This window comes from Eptesicus fuscus, chromosome 10 (genome assembly GCF_027574615.1).
Source record: "Eptesicus fuscus isolate TK198812 chromosome 10, DD_ASM_mEF_20220401, whole genome shotgun sequence".
In the NCBI taxonomy this organism is placed as follows: domain Eukaryota; kingdom Metazoa; phylum Chordata; class Mammalia; order Chiroptera; family Vespertilionidae; genus Eptesicus; species Eptesicus fuscus.
The window spans coordinates 77,269,321-77,285,855 of record NC_072482.1 but is presented as its reverse complement, the minus strand read 5'-3'; the positions used below and the strand labels follow the sequence as shown (position 1 = coordinate 77,285,855).

At 42.3% G+C, this 16,535-nt stretch overlaps 1 protein-coding gene across 1 annotated transcript in view; it reads left to right on the top strand.

Moving 5' to 3' along the window:
* Positions 1-1,370: 1,370 nt before the first annotated feature.
* The window catches only part of ENPP1 (ectonucleotide pyrophosphatase/phosphodiesterase 1), a 60,494-nt gene continuing 45,329 nt past the window's right edge, over positions 1,371-16,535 (top strand). Inside the window, exon 1 of the mRNA XM_008162454.3 lies at positions 1,371-1,607. Coding sequence (XP_008160676.2) covers positions 1,371-1,607 — 237 coding nt within the window. The remainder of the gene's footprint in view (positions 1,608-16,535) is intronic.

Genomic DNA, 16,535 nt, shown 5'->3' with positions numbered 1-16,535 from the left:
CCTATTTGTGCTTCTACAATGCATATATGAATTGGGTTTTAATTTTTTGTTTATTGCCTTCACTCCCTTGGACCAGACTGAAAGCCACTTGGGAGAGATTTACTTTTATTCATCTTTGATGTGGTATGCATAGTTGGAAGCCAATAGCTTGAATTGAATGAATGAATGAGTCAATCTAAAGGAAAAGCATCCCAAGTTGACTACTTCAAAGGGGACACGCTTTATATCTGTTAAAACACCGGTTCTCATTTTTAGGAACATTTGTGTAATCAAAATGCATTGAACATGACTTGTTTGGGATTGTATAACTCCTTAGTCAGGGAAGGCATTCCCGAGTATTGCAAAGCCCTTGGAAGTCACTGATTTCCCCTTGACAGGCAGGACTCCCTTCACTACCCATTTGTGGTTTTTCTAACTGATGAGCAAGGAAATGTAAAAGTTGTAGAATCCAAGGTGAATCAACACCCACTAAGAATTATGGCCTACTGTTCCTGTCCTGGTCAAAAAACTATGAAAGTATTTCAGATTGAATTAAATGTTTGATATTAGTTACCAAGTATCAGCGTCAACTTCGGGACAGGACAGGCAACAAGATACTTGGAAGCCTTCAATATAGAAAGTGTAAAAGAACTAATAAGTAAATATTTTAAAACACGGTCAAGGACAAAAGGCCAGGAACCACACACACACACACACACACACACACACACGCACACACACACACACACGCACCCTTAAGTATTCCTTTTGTGTGTGTTTTGTAAAACCAGATCTTCAAGGTTGGATGCTCCTCCCTGAGTAGGGTAGGTAGTGGGCAGCAGGGCTTTGAAGGGATTCTTGTTCCTTTCGACGTGGGAGTACAAGGTCGCGGTGCCCCATGCTGGTCCCTGTAGTCTATGTGCATGTGCATCCAGAAACACGGGTCTGTCCGGCTCCACTCTCCCACCTTGCAGCCTGGCCGCTGCATCCTTCTCCTCCTGCTCTATTTTGGGGCCCCATGATCTCATGCCCTCTGCAGACCACACTGCAATTCCAGTCCAGCCCGAGCGCCTCGAGGCCACGCAGGGCGATTCCTGCAAGTGTTCGGAAGGTGCCCGGGCGCGGGGCGGGGAAGGCTTTGGGGAAAGTTAAAGACACGCCCACGTAAAGGACCCAAAATAACCCACAGGCCGAGTGGCCGAAATCAGACAGGAAGCCAAATAATCCGGGGCGTTGAGTTGCTCTCCCCTCTCTTCTAGCGCTGGGCGGCGGCGGGCGAGTGGCCAGGGGTCTGGCGGCGAGGGGCGGGCGCGCGGGCGGGGCGGGGCGGGGCCGCCCCGGAGCCTATTAAAGGCGCGGCCGGGCGGCGGGGCGGGAGCGCCGGGGCCACTATGGATCGCGACGGCTATGCAGGGGGTGGGAGCCGCGGCGAGGGCGGGCACGGCCGCCGGGAGGGCCCGGCAGGGAACGGCCGCGACCCGAGCCATGGCCACGGCGCCGATGCGCCCGGGGACCCGCAGACGGCCGCGTCTTTGCTGGCCCCGATGGACCTGGGGGAGGAGCCGCTGGAGAAGGCGGCGCGCGCCCGGCCGGTCAAGGACCCCAACACCTATAAAGTGCTGTCGCTGGTAGGTCCGCGGCCCGCGCGGCACCCCGGGCGGGGAGGGCGGCGCCCCGCTCCTGCGGTCCCCCGCGGTCAGCACCGGGGCCCGGAGAGAGGCCGCCCGTGTTCAGATCTTCACCTTCCCGCTCCGCTCTGCAGGCGGAATACATGCTTATTGCTTCTGTGCCTCCTTTTTACCCCGGGGGAATAGTTCACTCTCGATTGTATTAACGGATGCTAATAAAAGAGTCTGTTCATGAAAGCAGGCTGTTAAAAAAAAAAAAAAAGGTGGTCTTTAGAAATACCACCTGCAACCCTCAGAGAGTACCAGGTGTTCAGAGGGGGAAATGGCCAGCCAGAAAGCTGTGGGTCTTAGGAACCACCCATGGTGTTTTACCCCTGAGGGCGGGCTTTGGGCGGCCCTGGGTGCAGTGTTCACGACTTTTCTGATTCTTTTAACTGATTCCACTCGAAAAAGATTTATCAGGGCTCAAGTTTTATCAGGAACTTTAGAAAATACTTCTTTTGGCTCTGTTTAGGAATTCCCTTGCAGCTGTTCAGAAAGCCCATCAATATGCATGTCATGTGAGTGTAAAGAAATGTTTATGATTCCCTGTCCACTCTTTTAACCATAGTTTACACGATTTTTGTTGATAACAGAAATCCTCATTATTGCTCTGCTATTTTATGATGATCGTTGCAGGATCAACTGTCAAGTTTTTGAAAGGAAGGGGTTGTTTTTCAGTCTAGATTTGTGGTGAGAAGGGCTCGATTGAGCGTCAGAAACATGTTACTGGTTTTATGGCTGTTATTAATTGCTGAGGCCTTGTGTACCCTCTCTCCCCCCAAAACTCAGTTTCTTCTGTGTTAAAATGAGGACATCAACCCATTGCACAACGCATAGGATTATTGTGAGGAGCAAATGGAACGATGTATGTGTGGAAGTAAATTGTGTTATTTGGAAAGAACAGATTTCCGTGTATAGTGTACCCTAAATTATATCCTCACTTACATATTGATTGAACAATGCTGTGTAGAAAATATCTTTTCTGATTTTGAAATCTTTTTTTCCTTTCATAGGAATTTACATTTTCACTATATTTTGGGTATCATGGAGATGTATTTTGAGGAACCAACATTCCTAGAGTAAAGAGATAATGTCATATACTGGCCAGTGTGGCACAGTTGGTTGGAACATCCTCCTGTGCACCGAAGGGTCTCGGGTTTAATTCCCAGTCAGGCCACATACCCAGGTTTAGAGTTCCATCCCTGGTTGGGGCATGTGGGGGAGGCAACCAATCGATGTTTCTCTCTCCCATCAATGTTTCCCGCATACCTACTCCTCATTTAAGTTTATCTGAAATATCTTCAGAAAAATGCAACAGTCACGTTATCACTGATTATCTCCCACAAGGGGATGCTTGTGTTTATACTGCTAGATAAAAAGAAAGAAATCTCTCTTTCTCTCTCTAAAATCAATACAATAAATATATCCTAGGGTGAGCATTTAAAAAAAAAAAGAATCCTAAGATTCAAAGAGTAGTGTCCCAGATCACATATATTTTTATCTCAAGATATATTTTTGCATCATGTACCACAGTTTAAGTCTAGAACTCATATTGATGAGAACTTAGTGGTTGTCTAGAGCCATCTTTTTAGCTTTTGTTAATGGGGGACCTTAGCTTTTACATCCAGATCACCTAAATTATTTAGTATCAGTACTTTCAGCATTTAGCACTCTACAAGGTACTCAGTAATTATACAATGAATCTGTATGTGAACTCCAATGTGAAATCATATCTAAATGCCCATACTCTTGAAAGGTTGCTAAATTTCCAGTTGCTGAATTTAGTTTCTAAATCTTTCCAGCTCATTTACTCAGAGATCCACAATCAGCTTCAGTGAAGGTGTACCTTTGGAACATGCATTCCAGTCTTTGGCCTCTGCAGTCCCCTGGTGAAACCGCATTCCGTTATGATCTGATGACGCAACTCGGTATTTGACATGGAAGTGAGCTAGGACTTACTTCCACAAGTAGGACAATCCTGAATATATATATATTTTTAATCTCACAAGGTGGGGTCTTTTGCTCTAACACAAATTGAATTGGAAAGAATTTTTGCCCCATGTCTTCCTATGTAGTACTGTGGGCATTAATATCCACCAAAACACATTGCTGTATTTTTGAAACTCTTAATTTACTCATTCACCTTTCCCTTCCCTACTTCAATCCCCTTCTTCCCCCTCAGACCTTTTCCAAACGATGCAGTTCCAAAGGGAAAAGTCTACAAAAGGAACGTGACAGTTGTCATCAAAGAGCTCTGGGACATGTCTTCTGGAAAGGAGCTGCAATTATGGGATTCCTTTTTCAGGTTAAACATGAGCACACTCCTCACAAAGCTGGAGAAATGGGTTGACTCATTGCATCTGGTGTTGAGGTTATGAGAGGCCAGCCACTGGGGAGGTCTCAGCCAGTTTTTATCTAGCAGGATAAACACTGCATCGCCTTGCAGTGACAACATGACTGTTGCATTTTTCTGAAGATATTTCAGATAAACTTAAATGAGGAGTAGGTATGCGGGAGGGGAAGATCCTGCCCTGTCCTTGCTTCTCCCCAATTGCGTTTGATCCCAGGGGGAGACCAGCTGGCTCTGCTCTGGGGACTTTTGGCCGTAGGCCCTAGAAATGCTGATTCCTAGGCACCAAGCCATTCTGCAGAAAACTCCAAGAGTTTTCTACTTGTATAGAAAGTAGTATTCTCTATATGCCTCAGTAGGCATGTTAAATACCTTTCTTTGGTTCCAAATTAACTTGAACTGAAATGTCCACTTCCACTGAGGTTGGACTTAAATATTTATTTGAAATGTCCTTGTTGCCTGGATAATTTTAAAGGGTCATATAACTTTCAATCACATGGCAGTATATTTCTTCATTCTCCAGTTTGCTGTTCTATAGCATTATTTTTGTTTGTGACCTTCTGCTATACTTTTGAATACATAGACCCGTGTGTCTCAGTGGTGGTGAGTGAAGACTACTTCACCTTTCAATGAAAGAATTCTTTTTTTTTTTAATATATTTTTATTGATTTCAGAGAGGAAGGGAGAGGGAGAGAGAGAAACATCAATGATGCCCTTAACTGGGGATTGAGCCCATAACCCGGGCATGTTGACTGAATTGAACCTGGGACCCTTTAGTCTGCAGGCTGATGCTCTGTCCACTGAGCCAAACCAGTTAGGGCTTGGGTGTGGATGTTACTAATTCTGTTAGTTTCTCTCTGCTTCCGCTTGCCATACATTATCTTATCTCTAGAATACAGCATGGAGAATATCTACACTAATAAAAGAGTAAGATGCAAATTGACCATACCTTCACGAAGCCCACCAGCCAATCAGGAGTGAGTATGCAAATTAACCCAACAAAGATGGCAGGTTAATTTGCATACACAGGCGCTGAGCGGCGGGGGGCGGGGCGGGACACTTGTGTCGTCACCATGGCGACGACACAGGCATTCCGCCGCCCCAGCTGCTCTGGGCCTCTGGGCAGCGTGGGAAGGTGGAAAGGTCGCTCCCGCCAGAGTGAAGGCGGTGCCAGCAGCCAGGGGAAGGAAGGCCCATTCTTGCAGGAATCTTCGTGCATTGGGCCTCTAGTTCAAGATAATTCTCTGCTCTTAATCTGGCTTGGAATTGACATTGCTCTTTGGTTTATGAAATTTAACATCTGTCCAGCCATAGTTTAGCATGTTATTGCAAAATGACCCTACATCATTGTAAGTAGCAGTAGTTGGCCTTGTTTATCAAATTTGGGTGTGAATGTTAGCTTCTCTGTCCTTCCTCTTGTAACACATTATCTTATTTCTAGAATATTGCATGGAGAATATTCAAGATAGTTCTTTGCTCTTAATCTTACTTGGACTTGACATTGCATCAATCCAGCGATAGTTTTGCATTTTATTTCAAGATAACCAGAGCATCTCAGAGGCCAGAGAAGTCTCCTGTTTGCTCCTTGTGGTATTTGTTTCACATTTTCTAAAAAAATATGCCAAAGATTTCTGGGAACTCAACAAGACTGTTGTGTTTACTACTGGGCCTAACACAGTGCCTTATACTCAATGTCAACCTTTGGTTGAATGAATGAATGAATGCATGCACTGTGTTTTTTCACTTAGACCTAGTGACACTTTGACTTGGAAAAGGGCAAGATGGAAAGACCAAATGTGCAACCACTTACTCAGATGGCCAGTTGAAGGGCAGGAACTCAAACATAGATGCACTAATAGAGATGACACTTGGGCGTAAATTCGGGGAGAAGATCAAACATTTTATTAGCGAATAATGATAATTATCACTGTAATATATAACAGTATATAATAATGTAATATAATTATTGCTATAAAAGGGAGAAGGAAAAGGCAGTAAATGAGCTATAAATAAAAGTTACAAGTAAGGCCACCCTCCTTAAGAGAACAAACGGGGCCCCTGCAATAACTTGGATTCAGAATTAGGATCTAGCCATTGGGCATTTGCTCAGGTACAAACAACTCAATGTGACCATCGGGCATGTGCCAGTAAGGCCATCCTGCAGGTACAAACATGACTTCCTTCCCTTGTACCAAGGCCTTTTCTGTTTGGGTGACTTTGCTGCCACACTCCAAATTCAGTCTTTGTGGGTCTTGTAAGGAACTCTTGCCTCCGGCCTTGCTTTCTATTACTTCCTATCTTCTGATTTGAGTCATATTCTAGTCTTTCTCTCTCTCTCAGCATTTATATGCTAGCTTTTTCTACTCCATGAAGTCTCTTTCTCAGAGATACCCATTCAACATGTTTCTTTTTCTCTTCTATTCTACTTTTCCAGTTAACTCTGGACATTCTGTTTTGCTGTTTCTTGCCCCATCATATCCTAATTTTGTTTTTGATAATCCTATTGCAAACATTTGGGACTTTCAAGACATAGCAAATGTGTTTTATCTATATTATGGGCTTGTTGGACAAGCCAGAGAACTTAGTTGTGATTCATAATTTTTTTTGGCCAGGGGGAAGGGCATTTCAAGTTCCAAACAATTTAGGGACAAATAAGTTTTTGGAATACAACTTGTAATTAGAGCTCTGCCTTTGTTTAAAATAAACATGCCTCTATCAACCATGAAATATCCTCCAAACAACAAAAAATAAACAAAAATGCATTTAGCAGAACAGAGATTACTCTTCTAAGCCTAAATCCTATGCAACAATAATCAGAATGGAGACCCTACATGAAAACCCTTTGGCATCAGATCAGAGCTAAGTTATGTGTTTACCAAGGAAAGACAGTGTACTAGTACATTTAAGAGGGATTTTAATAAATGACTAGAATATTCAGCTAAATATTAACTAGAGCACTCTAGTTCCTGAGTATTTTCGTTATCTGAGATTGAATTATAAGAGTTAGGATAACCTATATATTTTTCATTATTTTCTTCTTTTATTTCTTATTTATTTATTTTTTTGTTAATCCTCACTGGAGGATTTTTTTCTATTGATTTTTTTTTTTTTTTCCAGAGAGAGTGGAAGGGAATGGGAGAGACACAGGGAGAGAAACATGATGTTAGAGAGACACATCGATTGGTTGCCTCCTGCATTCCAGGTATGTGCCCTTGACTGGAACCAAACCCAAGACCTTTCAGTCCTTAGACCGATGCTCTATCCACTGACCCAAATGGGCTAGGGCTTCCTCACTCACTTGTAGTTTTTAGAATAAGATTTGATTGAGATGTCAGTAGTAAAAGCATAGATGATTATAATCATTCACATAGCAATTTGCAGTTTTTGAAAGCATTTTCCCATGTATTCTTTTTTCCTTTTAAACATCTTTTTTTTAAAAAAAAAACACACACACATGTATTTTTACTTATTTCAGAGAGGAAGGGAGAAGGAAAGATAGAAACATCAGTGATGAGAGAGGATCATTGATTGGCTGCCTCCTGCATGCCCCACACTGGGGGTTGAGCCTGCTGCAACCCAGGCATGCGCCCTTGACTAGAATCGAACCTGGGACCCTTCAGTCTCCAGGCCAATGATCTTTCCACTGAGCCCAACTGGCTAGGGCTTCCCATATATTCTTAACTGATCCTCAATACCTCAACAACATTGAAATAGGAAAGTATGGTGACAATCCTACTTTACAGATAAGGAAACTTATCTGGCTCACAGGGCTACAGTCAGGATTCTCAAACATTAGTGTGCATAGGAACCACTTGGAAACTTAAAGACATTGATTCCTGGGCTTCAATCCCAGACATTGTGATTTGGAATATTTGGAATTGTAATGGATTGAATGTTTGTGTCTACCCCTCACCCCAATTCATATGTTGAAGCCCTGCTCCCAATGCAATGGTATTTGGAGGTAGGTCCTGTGGGAGGTATAATTGGGTTTATATGTGGTCGTGAGAGGGGGACTCTCCTGGTGGGATTAGTGGCCTTATAAGAAGAGTGAGAAGAGAGAGCGAGCTACCCTGTATCTCCCTTCGGGACATGCAATGAGGAAAGGCCACGTGAGGACACGAGGGGGCGGCCATCTGCAAGCCAGGGAAGAGCTTTCACCAGGAAGCGAATTGGCCAGCGTCTTGATCTTAGACTTCCCAATCTCCAGAACTGTGAGAAAATGCATTTCTGTTGTTTAAGCCGCCTAGTCTTCGGTATTTTGTTACAGTAGCTGAGCAGACTAAGACAGGAATGCGCCCAAGTAAGCTATGATAAGTGCAAGGACTTTTAACTCAAATTTTTATTCTGGACTAGTGGCTACTGCCATCTCATCCATTTGCCCTGTGCATTGTGTGAGGTCAGTGGTCCTGGGTTATTGTGAGCTTCCAGGGTATACAGGAAAGTGGCTTTCTTCTTATTTTGAGTTTCCTTCTTAATACATTTAAACTGTCCTAGACTAGGATAATAGCGATGATAGAAAGTCATTTTGGAGGGAGGGAGTTTCTCACTTGTGGGTTGATCATTTTCTCATCCTATCTTAGGACTTTACACACCTTTAGGTGGCAGACATTTTCTCACAGGGGAGACTGGGGACCCTTGCCGATCATTTTATCTTGGTTTTCAGGAGAGGAATCCTGAGAGTGCAGCTTGCTCTGAAGCAGGGTTCTTTCCCTTGAGAAGCTCTTTGACGTGAGTGAGCATCCAGAGCGTATGGTCGCTCACAGAGAGAGAGAACTGAGAAGAAACGCAAGTGGTTTTCTGTGAAGCTGTCGTGCAGCAAAATGAATACAACTGCCACGAGATTTTGTTTTTAAATAGAGCCTCGTGCTCTCCAGAGTACTTTTATGTGGTCCTGGATAAATATGTTTACAAATAAGATAACACAGGTAGAGTTTCAGCCAAAATATTTCAGGTGGCAGTTCTCAGAGGCTCCCTGTGGATCGCTGGGGGCCTTTCAGGGGGACCATGCAGTCCAAAGTATTGTAACATCATTAGTAAGATGTTGTTTGCCCTTTTCACCATATTGACATTTACACTGATGGGATTAAACATGGGTGCCAGTAAAACTGCTGGCCCCTTAGCGGAAATCAAGGCAATGGCACCAATTGTACAAGTAGTCATGCACTTGCAATACAAAGGTATATTTTGCTTATAAGAATGTCCTAGATGAAGCCGTAAAAATTTCCATAACGAAGCAGATTTTATTAAATTTCAACCCTAATTTACCCGTGTTTAGTATTCTGTAGCACAAAATTGAAGTGTGCACATAGCACATCTGCTGCACACCGAGGTACCGTTGTTTTCTGGAGAGAAAGCAGTTGTGCGACTGAGTTGTAAGGTGATCTAGCTGATTCTTTTCATGGATCATTATTTTTGGTAGAAAGAACAGCTGACAAACTGTGGTTATTCAGACTAGGGTATTTGGTGCATGTTTTCTCAAAAAGTTAGTTAGAACAATTGTATCTTTATTTAAATAAGGTTCTTTATAGATTTCAAAATTCTCCTACATCTAGTACCTCCTTTGGTCCAAACCACAGCTCTGCCATTATTCCCATGCCAGAGATGAAAAAAAAAAAAAAAATCACAGCCCAGAGAAATATGGGGGGCTTTCCAAAATCACGGAACTAATAAACTTCTTAATCTCATCATTGTAGCTTATTGACAAATGATCTTGAAGGCAGACAGACTTGGGTTTAAATCCTGGCACTGTTTGAATGGAAGCAAATAAGTTTCCTGAATATCAGCTTCCACAACCACAAAAGAGAGGTGAGAAAACCATTTCAGGTGTTATAGGAGAATTAAATAGATATCACATACAAAGTGGCACATAGTGTACCCTGAATAAGTGGTTGTTTTTCTTGTTATTGCTAAGCGTCAGTGTGATGGGATTGTTTTTTTCTTTTTCCTTCCTCAGAAGCCACTTTACATCCTTGCTACCCAAAGTGTGGTGCAGGCCAGTCTGTCAGCACCCCTCCTTGGAACTTGTAAGAAATTCAGAATCTTGGGCCTCCTCCCAGACCTAACCTGAGTCTGCATTTCCACAGATCCCCAGGGATTTGTCTGCATGGGAAAGTGTGAGGAGCAGCACCCATAGGCTGTGATTGGTACAGAGGCATAGCAACTGGAATTTCTTTAGCTGGTACTTCTAATCAACCCTTGTTCAGCCATTGACTTCATACATGATGCTACGATAAAAAAATAAAAACATCATCAAATGTTCCTTGACCTCACCCATACTGGGGTTGGGTTCAGATGCTGCTGCTGCTGATTGCATTTTGCCCCTTTCCTTCCTTGGAGCTCAGAGGTGCATTGATGAAAGTAGCCCATTGCTCTTCTGTGCGCAGGACTCTGGATACATAGTCTCCTACTCCTTTCACTGTGCAGTTGCTATTTCTCAGGATCCTACCTGTGTTCTCATTTGTTTTCTTGTATTGCAATTGCCTCTTCCTGGCTTGTCCTTTAATTGCTCTTTATTGCTCTCAGCTGTGCCAATCTTTTGCCTTTGCTGTGATCTGATAACATTCCCATGTTCTTTCCAATTCAACCACTTCCCTATCAGGATATCAGGTAGATTTCACTTTACACCTCACCACCAATAGAGGTCTTCAAAGTTTCCACGACAGCACCTTCTCCACAACCAACAATATACTTGATGCAAAACCAAAACAAAGAAATCTGATCCCAGGGCTTTTCAAGTGATGTTGAATCAGGTTAAATGTCCTTGGCCTGTGTGTTCCATAATACTAGTACTTGGGCCAAACACACTGGCTTCCTATAAGTACCACCCAGCATCACTTAGATAGAACCTTATGGAGAGTAGGAAACAGGTGAATGAAGTTTATTCAAGTGGGAAGGGTGTGGGTTGGGAGCATTATGAATAGACTGTGTTGGTCTTTTCTATCTTTGGATTAACCAGGGAAATAAGTACAAAACAACTCTATACTTGTACACTATTTCTTTAAATATCTTACTGATCAACTCAAGGGAAGTAAGTGCAAAGCATGTTGACATATGAAAGTGCTTTACATTTGTCATCTCGTGGAAACTTCCAAAGGAAAAAAGAGTGTTGATCTTTCTGGGGTGATTCCGACAAAGGTTTTGAGAGACAGCGGTCAGGTAAAGAGTCCTAAACTTGGAGTCACGGGAATTATTTACCTGGTGACCTTTGAACAGTCGCTTTGCTCCTCTGACTTTTGGTTTCCTTCGTGGGTTCTTTCCAGGTCTAAAATCTTTGCATAGAGAGTTTACAATATTTTGCCTTTGTTATAAAAATAATACATATCACAGAAAGCTCAGAAAATGCAAAGAAAAGTATAAAGAAGAATATAAAAAGTGCTGTCTTATTATATGCTATTTATATTGTGTGTGTTTTTTCCCGATGGATCACTTATTTATTTATTGTTTTACAAAAATGGGATCACACTGTATATACGGTACCATTTCCTTTTTTCACTTATGTGCAGTTGTGAATTTATTTTGGCTAGAAATCTTTCCAGTGTGTCTTCCAGGAATAGGATTTGAGGCTTTTATTGCATTAACCTTAGTTCATGGGCTAAAAACTTTGAAACCATCCCTACTAGTACTTCAGGCATACTCAGTCCCCAATAATTCTTTTAGGACACATTTTTGATTTATTCACGTCTCAACTCCATTGCCATTGCTTGTGTCTCTTTTGTATGGTTTATTATTAGTTTTCCTAAAATAATGACTTCCCTTCATTATGAATCCACTCAGTCTCCCAGAGATGCCACATGAGTGGGGAAATGTGTACTCCTCAACTTAGTATTCTCTTTAGCCCGATTTCTTATCACTTGAGTAACTCGAGGGCTTAGCATGAGCAGTTTCATCTGTTCACAGCACTCCTGAAGCTCTGTGGCATACATATGTGGTCATTTATTAGGCAGTGTTGGTCCAGCACACAGTGAGTGTTATATAAATGTTCGTTGGATCCATACATGCCTTCATTGAGTTTACTCTTTGTCAGACCCTATGTTAGCACTTTATCTCCTTTAATTGACACACGTGTGTGAGGTAGGAGGGAACAAACCTGTTGGCTGGTGAGTGAGTCTGGTCTGGGTCCCACATCTCAGTGGGTCCCTGTGTCCTTTATCTTACATGGGACATGTGTGTTATATGCATAACGTGGAATTAGGAGTTCAAAGGGCTCAAGTATATTTCAGTCAACTTCTGCTCTTATTGCACTTTATCAGTTAAGAGAGTCAGGGCTCAAGAAGCACATGCCCTACAGATGCTCCAGTTCTGCTAAACCACCTTCCATTACCCTCGGCCCAGACTTGTACTGTTCCCCAACACACTCTGTTCTCTACCCCAGGAATGACCTTTTCACTTCCCTTTTTCTTATGCAACACACTGGGATCCAACTCAATTTATCCTCCCACAGGAAACATTCCTTCGCTGCTCTCTGGGCAGCTCTCCCCTGTCCCTGAACTAATCCATTGTCGCACAAGCAGATCGAGGCCATAGAGTTTAGTGGTTAAGGGCCAGACTCTGGAGGCAGACTGCCAGGCTGTGAATCCTGTCTGTCAATAACTGCTCTCTGTACTTGGGCAAGTCCCTTCAATTCTCTGTGCCTTAGTTTCCTCACCTGTGAAATGGGGATAATTATAGTAGCTACCTCATAAGTTTATGTTGAGGTTAAATGAATTATTATATGTAAACTAATTGTAAAAGTGCCTGAGAGATAGTAGATACTAGATTGGGGTTTATTGTTGTGGTTAGTGACTCATTGAACAAATATTTATAGTTCCTACTGTGTGAGCAGTTCTTGGGAAGAGGGGGGGCTAAATGGTGACAAGGGGAGGGGAAAGACTTATTCCCTGTCCTTGTGATCCATGCCCACAGGGCCAGATGTTATTTATTTATGTATGTATACTAAAGTATATTTGACATACAATAGCATATTAGTTTCAGGTGTATAACATAGTGCTTTGACATTTATATACCTTAGATGTGATCACTCCAATAAGTCTAGTAACCATATGCCACTGTACAAAGTTATTACCATATTATTGAATATACTAGAGGCCTGGTGCACAAAATTTGTGCACGGGGGGCGGGGGGGGGGATGGGGATCCTCTCAGCCCAGCCTGCACCCTCTCCAATCCAGGACCCCTCGGGGGATGTCCAACTGCCGGTTATTATAACTGGCAGTTGGACATCCCTCTCACAGTATAGGACCACTGGCTCCCAACTGCTCACCTGCCTGCCTGCTTGATCGCCCCTAACTGTTTCCCCCACCAGCCTGGTTGCCCCTTACTACCCCCCCTCCACCAGCCTGGTCACCCCTTACTGCCCCCCTCTGCTGGCCTGGGCGCCCCACGCAGCCTGCTGTTCAGTTGTTTGGTCGTCCCTCACTAACCCCCCTGCCGGCCTGGTCACCCCACGCAGCCTGCTGTTCGGTTGTCTGTCTGGTCATTTAGATCGTGACGGCCCCTGGCTTTTTATATATTAGGATTTCCAGGACCTGATATTTATCAAAGAATCTCAAAAGATTGTCTCACGTTGCAGCTATGACAATGCTTCTTAGAAGCTATACACAGGGCTTGGTAATGGAGGTCTGAGGAGGTAACAGGTGAGCAGGAGATGATTCTGAGGGGAGGCAGCAGCAGGTGCAAAGGCCCTGGGATAGCAGGAAGCATGGGCCATCCCAGAAAGGGAGAAGACCAGGGGGGCTGGTGTACAGAGAAGTGTGTGATGGGTGAGAAGACCAGAAAGGTGGTCAGGGGACAGGTCCAAGCAGGGCCTTGCAGGCCATTTTAGAGAGTTTGGTTTTGGTTTTAAGAGCAATTGGAAATTATTGAATTTTTTGTTTGTTTTAATTTCTAGCTCCAGTCATTATGTTCTAAAATTTATTTCAGAATAAAAAGAAATAAATCATAGAAACTTAACTGAGCATGATTTCCCCCTCTTCCCTCCTCTCCTTCCCCCTCCCCCATTTTTGTTTCATCTCTGACCTACTATCTGTGAAGGCAGGAACCCTGCCTAGGCAAGAAAAACATCTTTTAGAGAAAACCCATGGTGCTTTACCTTTTAGTCTGTTTTTTTCCTCTGCCTGAGGGTAGGAAGGGCTGTCCTGTGTCCTAAATAAACTACTTTTCCATTTCATGAGCTTAACTAAACTGTTTTTTCTAAATCATTTAATACTACTTTTACTTAATGAGTCATATCTTTCTTGATCATAGCTTTAGAAGAACCAAACTGTTTTCAGGATTATTTTGGTCATGCTGTTTTTCTTTCTCATCCTTGAAATTCATATGAAGCAAGATGCAGTTAAAATATTTTTTTGCATCTAAGAGGTTGAGAATTAAAAAAAGTGAACCTGCCCTGGCTGGTGTGGCTCATTTGGTTGGAGTGCTGTCCTGTACACCAAGAGATGGCAGATTCAATCCATGGTCGGGGCACATGGGGGAGGCAACTGATGTTGCTCTCTCACGTCTCTCTCTCTCTCTCCTCTCTCTCCCTCTCCTTTCCGCTCTCTAAAATCAATTTTAAAAAACCTAAAACAAGTGAATCCTCAAAATGGAAAGTTCTTTGCCTATGTTAAATTTAGCTTAGAGTATGGTGTGTGTGTGTGTGTGTGTGTGTGTGTGTGTGTGTGTGTGTGTGTGTGTGATTATTTACTGTACTGGCCAGGGTCCAATCAGAAAAACAAAGAATATACTTGGTAATTGAATAAGGAGCATTCAATATAAAAAACAAGTTACAAAGGTGTTGGAAGAGCTGAAAGCCAAACAAGGGATGTTGTGGCAATGAGACAACCTGTAGTCATTTCCTCCAATGAAGTGATGAAGAACCGCTGAGTGAAGCTGGCCCCCTGTGCGCTTTCATCAGAGCCAATCCTTAGATTTCTTCATGGGTTGTTTCACCTTACGAGTGATTTAGGCATATAATCTGGGACAAGGAGAAGAGCAAGTGTGTTCTCTCATGTGGTCAGGGAGTCATGTTGGTTAGGTCTACCAACGTGATAAATTGACCTCTGTTCAGCATCTGGTCATCAGCTCTGTAGATCCCAAAACCTCTCACAATTTTTGACGGGTTGGGAATTCTGGAAAGGCACGGCTGGGAAGATGTGGCTCAGAGACTCTTTTGCAATTGCAGTCAGATAGATGGTGGCTGGAGTTGCAGCAGCAGGGGATGGAACATGTAGGAGCTGGCAAGGTATCACTCTCTCACTTTCTGTAGTTTTAGGACTTCCCCAAGTGGTCTCTAGGTATGGACAGTTTGGGCTTACTCATAGCATGATACCTTCAGAGTAGACTGCTGATGCGTGTCTGAAGGCTTTAAGAGCAAGTGTTCCAGTGATGGATCTACATAATTTAAAAATAATTAGATACTATTTTATATTGTTTGGGTTTATTATTGCATTACATTTGCTCAAATTTTTAACAGAAATTTGGGTTGTTTTCTCATTATTGCTATCCAAACAATGCTAATAAATATCTATGTATAGCTCTAACCGATTTGGCTCAGCGGATAGAGCGTTGGCCTATGGACTGAAGGTCCCAGGTTCGATTCCGGTCTAAGGGCATGTACCTTGGTTGCAGGCACATCCCTAGTAGGGGGTGTGCAGGAGGCAGCTCATCAATGTCATCGATGTTTCTAACTCTCTATCCCGCTCCCTTCCTAACTGTAAAAAATCAATAAAATATATTTAAAAAATATCTATGTATATCTTTATGTGCTTATGTGAAAATTTCTATCTGATATATGAATAGAATTGTAGTTGCAGGAGTGGAGGTATGCACATGCTAAATTTAGGTGCAGTCATATAAATGACCTTTTGGAAAGGAATTTATACTTCAACAAAGATAGTGAAAATGCCTGTTTTATTTCACATTCTTGTCATCATTGAAATTGTAATTTTAAAAAACATTTTCCAATTTCATTGGGTAAAAAAAAGGACTCTGATTTATAGTTCTTTGATTTTTAGTGAAGGTAAATATCCTATATTTTTATCTGTTTTATTTATTTAAACATCTGATTTATTATTTTTGGTATTATAAAACTGTGGGTTATCTTTTCCTACTTGATTTTTATACACTTATTATCTATCATGGACATAACCTTTGTCATATGTTGAAAATGATATATCTTAGTTTCTTCCACCCCAATTTTGTTTGTGATAGATTTTGTTTTTTTGGCTTTACAGAAATCTCTGGATTTTTAGGGATTCGAATGTATCAAATTTTCCATTATAATTTCTGAACTTTGCACAATGCTTGTAAAGGTGTTCACCACCCTAAAATTATAAAAAATATTTCCCCATAATTTCTTCTAGTGATATCTACCCCATCTGTCATTTTATTTTGTTGTAAGTCAAGAGATAGAAAAGCAGTATACTACACTTCCCTCAAGATCTATATTCTCAATAGATTGTGTTTCTTAAGAGTTTTAGTAAATCAAAAGATTATATAAAGGCCATGAGAATGTATTTTGCTGTACTAACAGTCCCCCTGGAGACAAAAGACGGTTACATA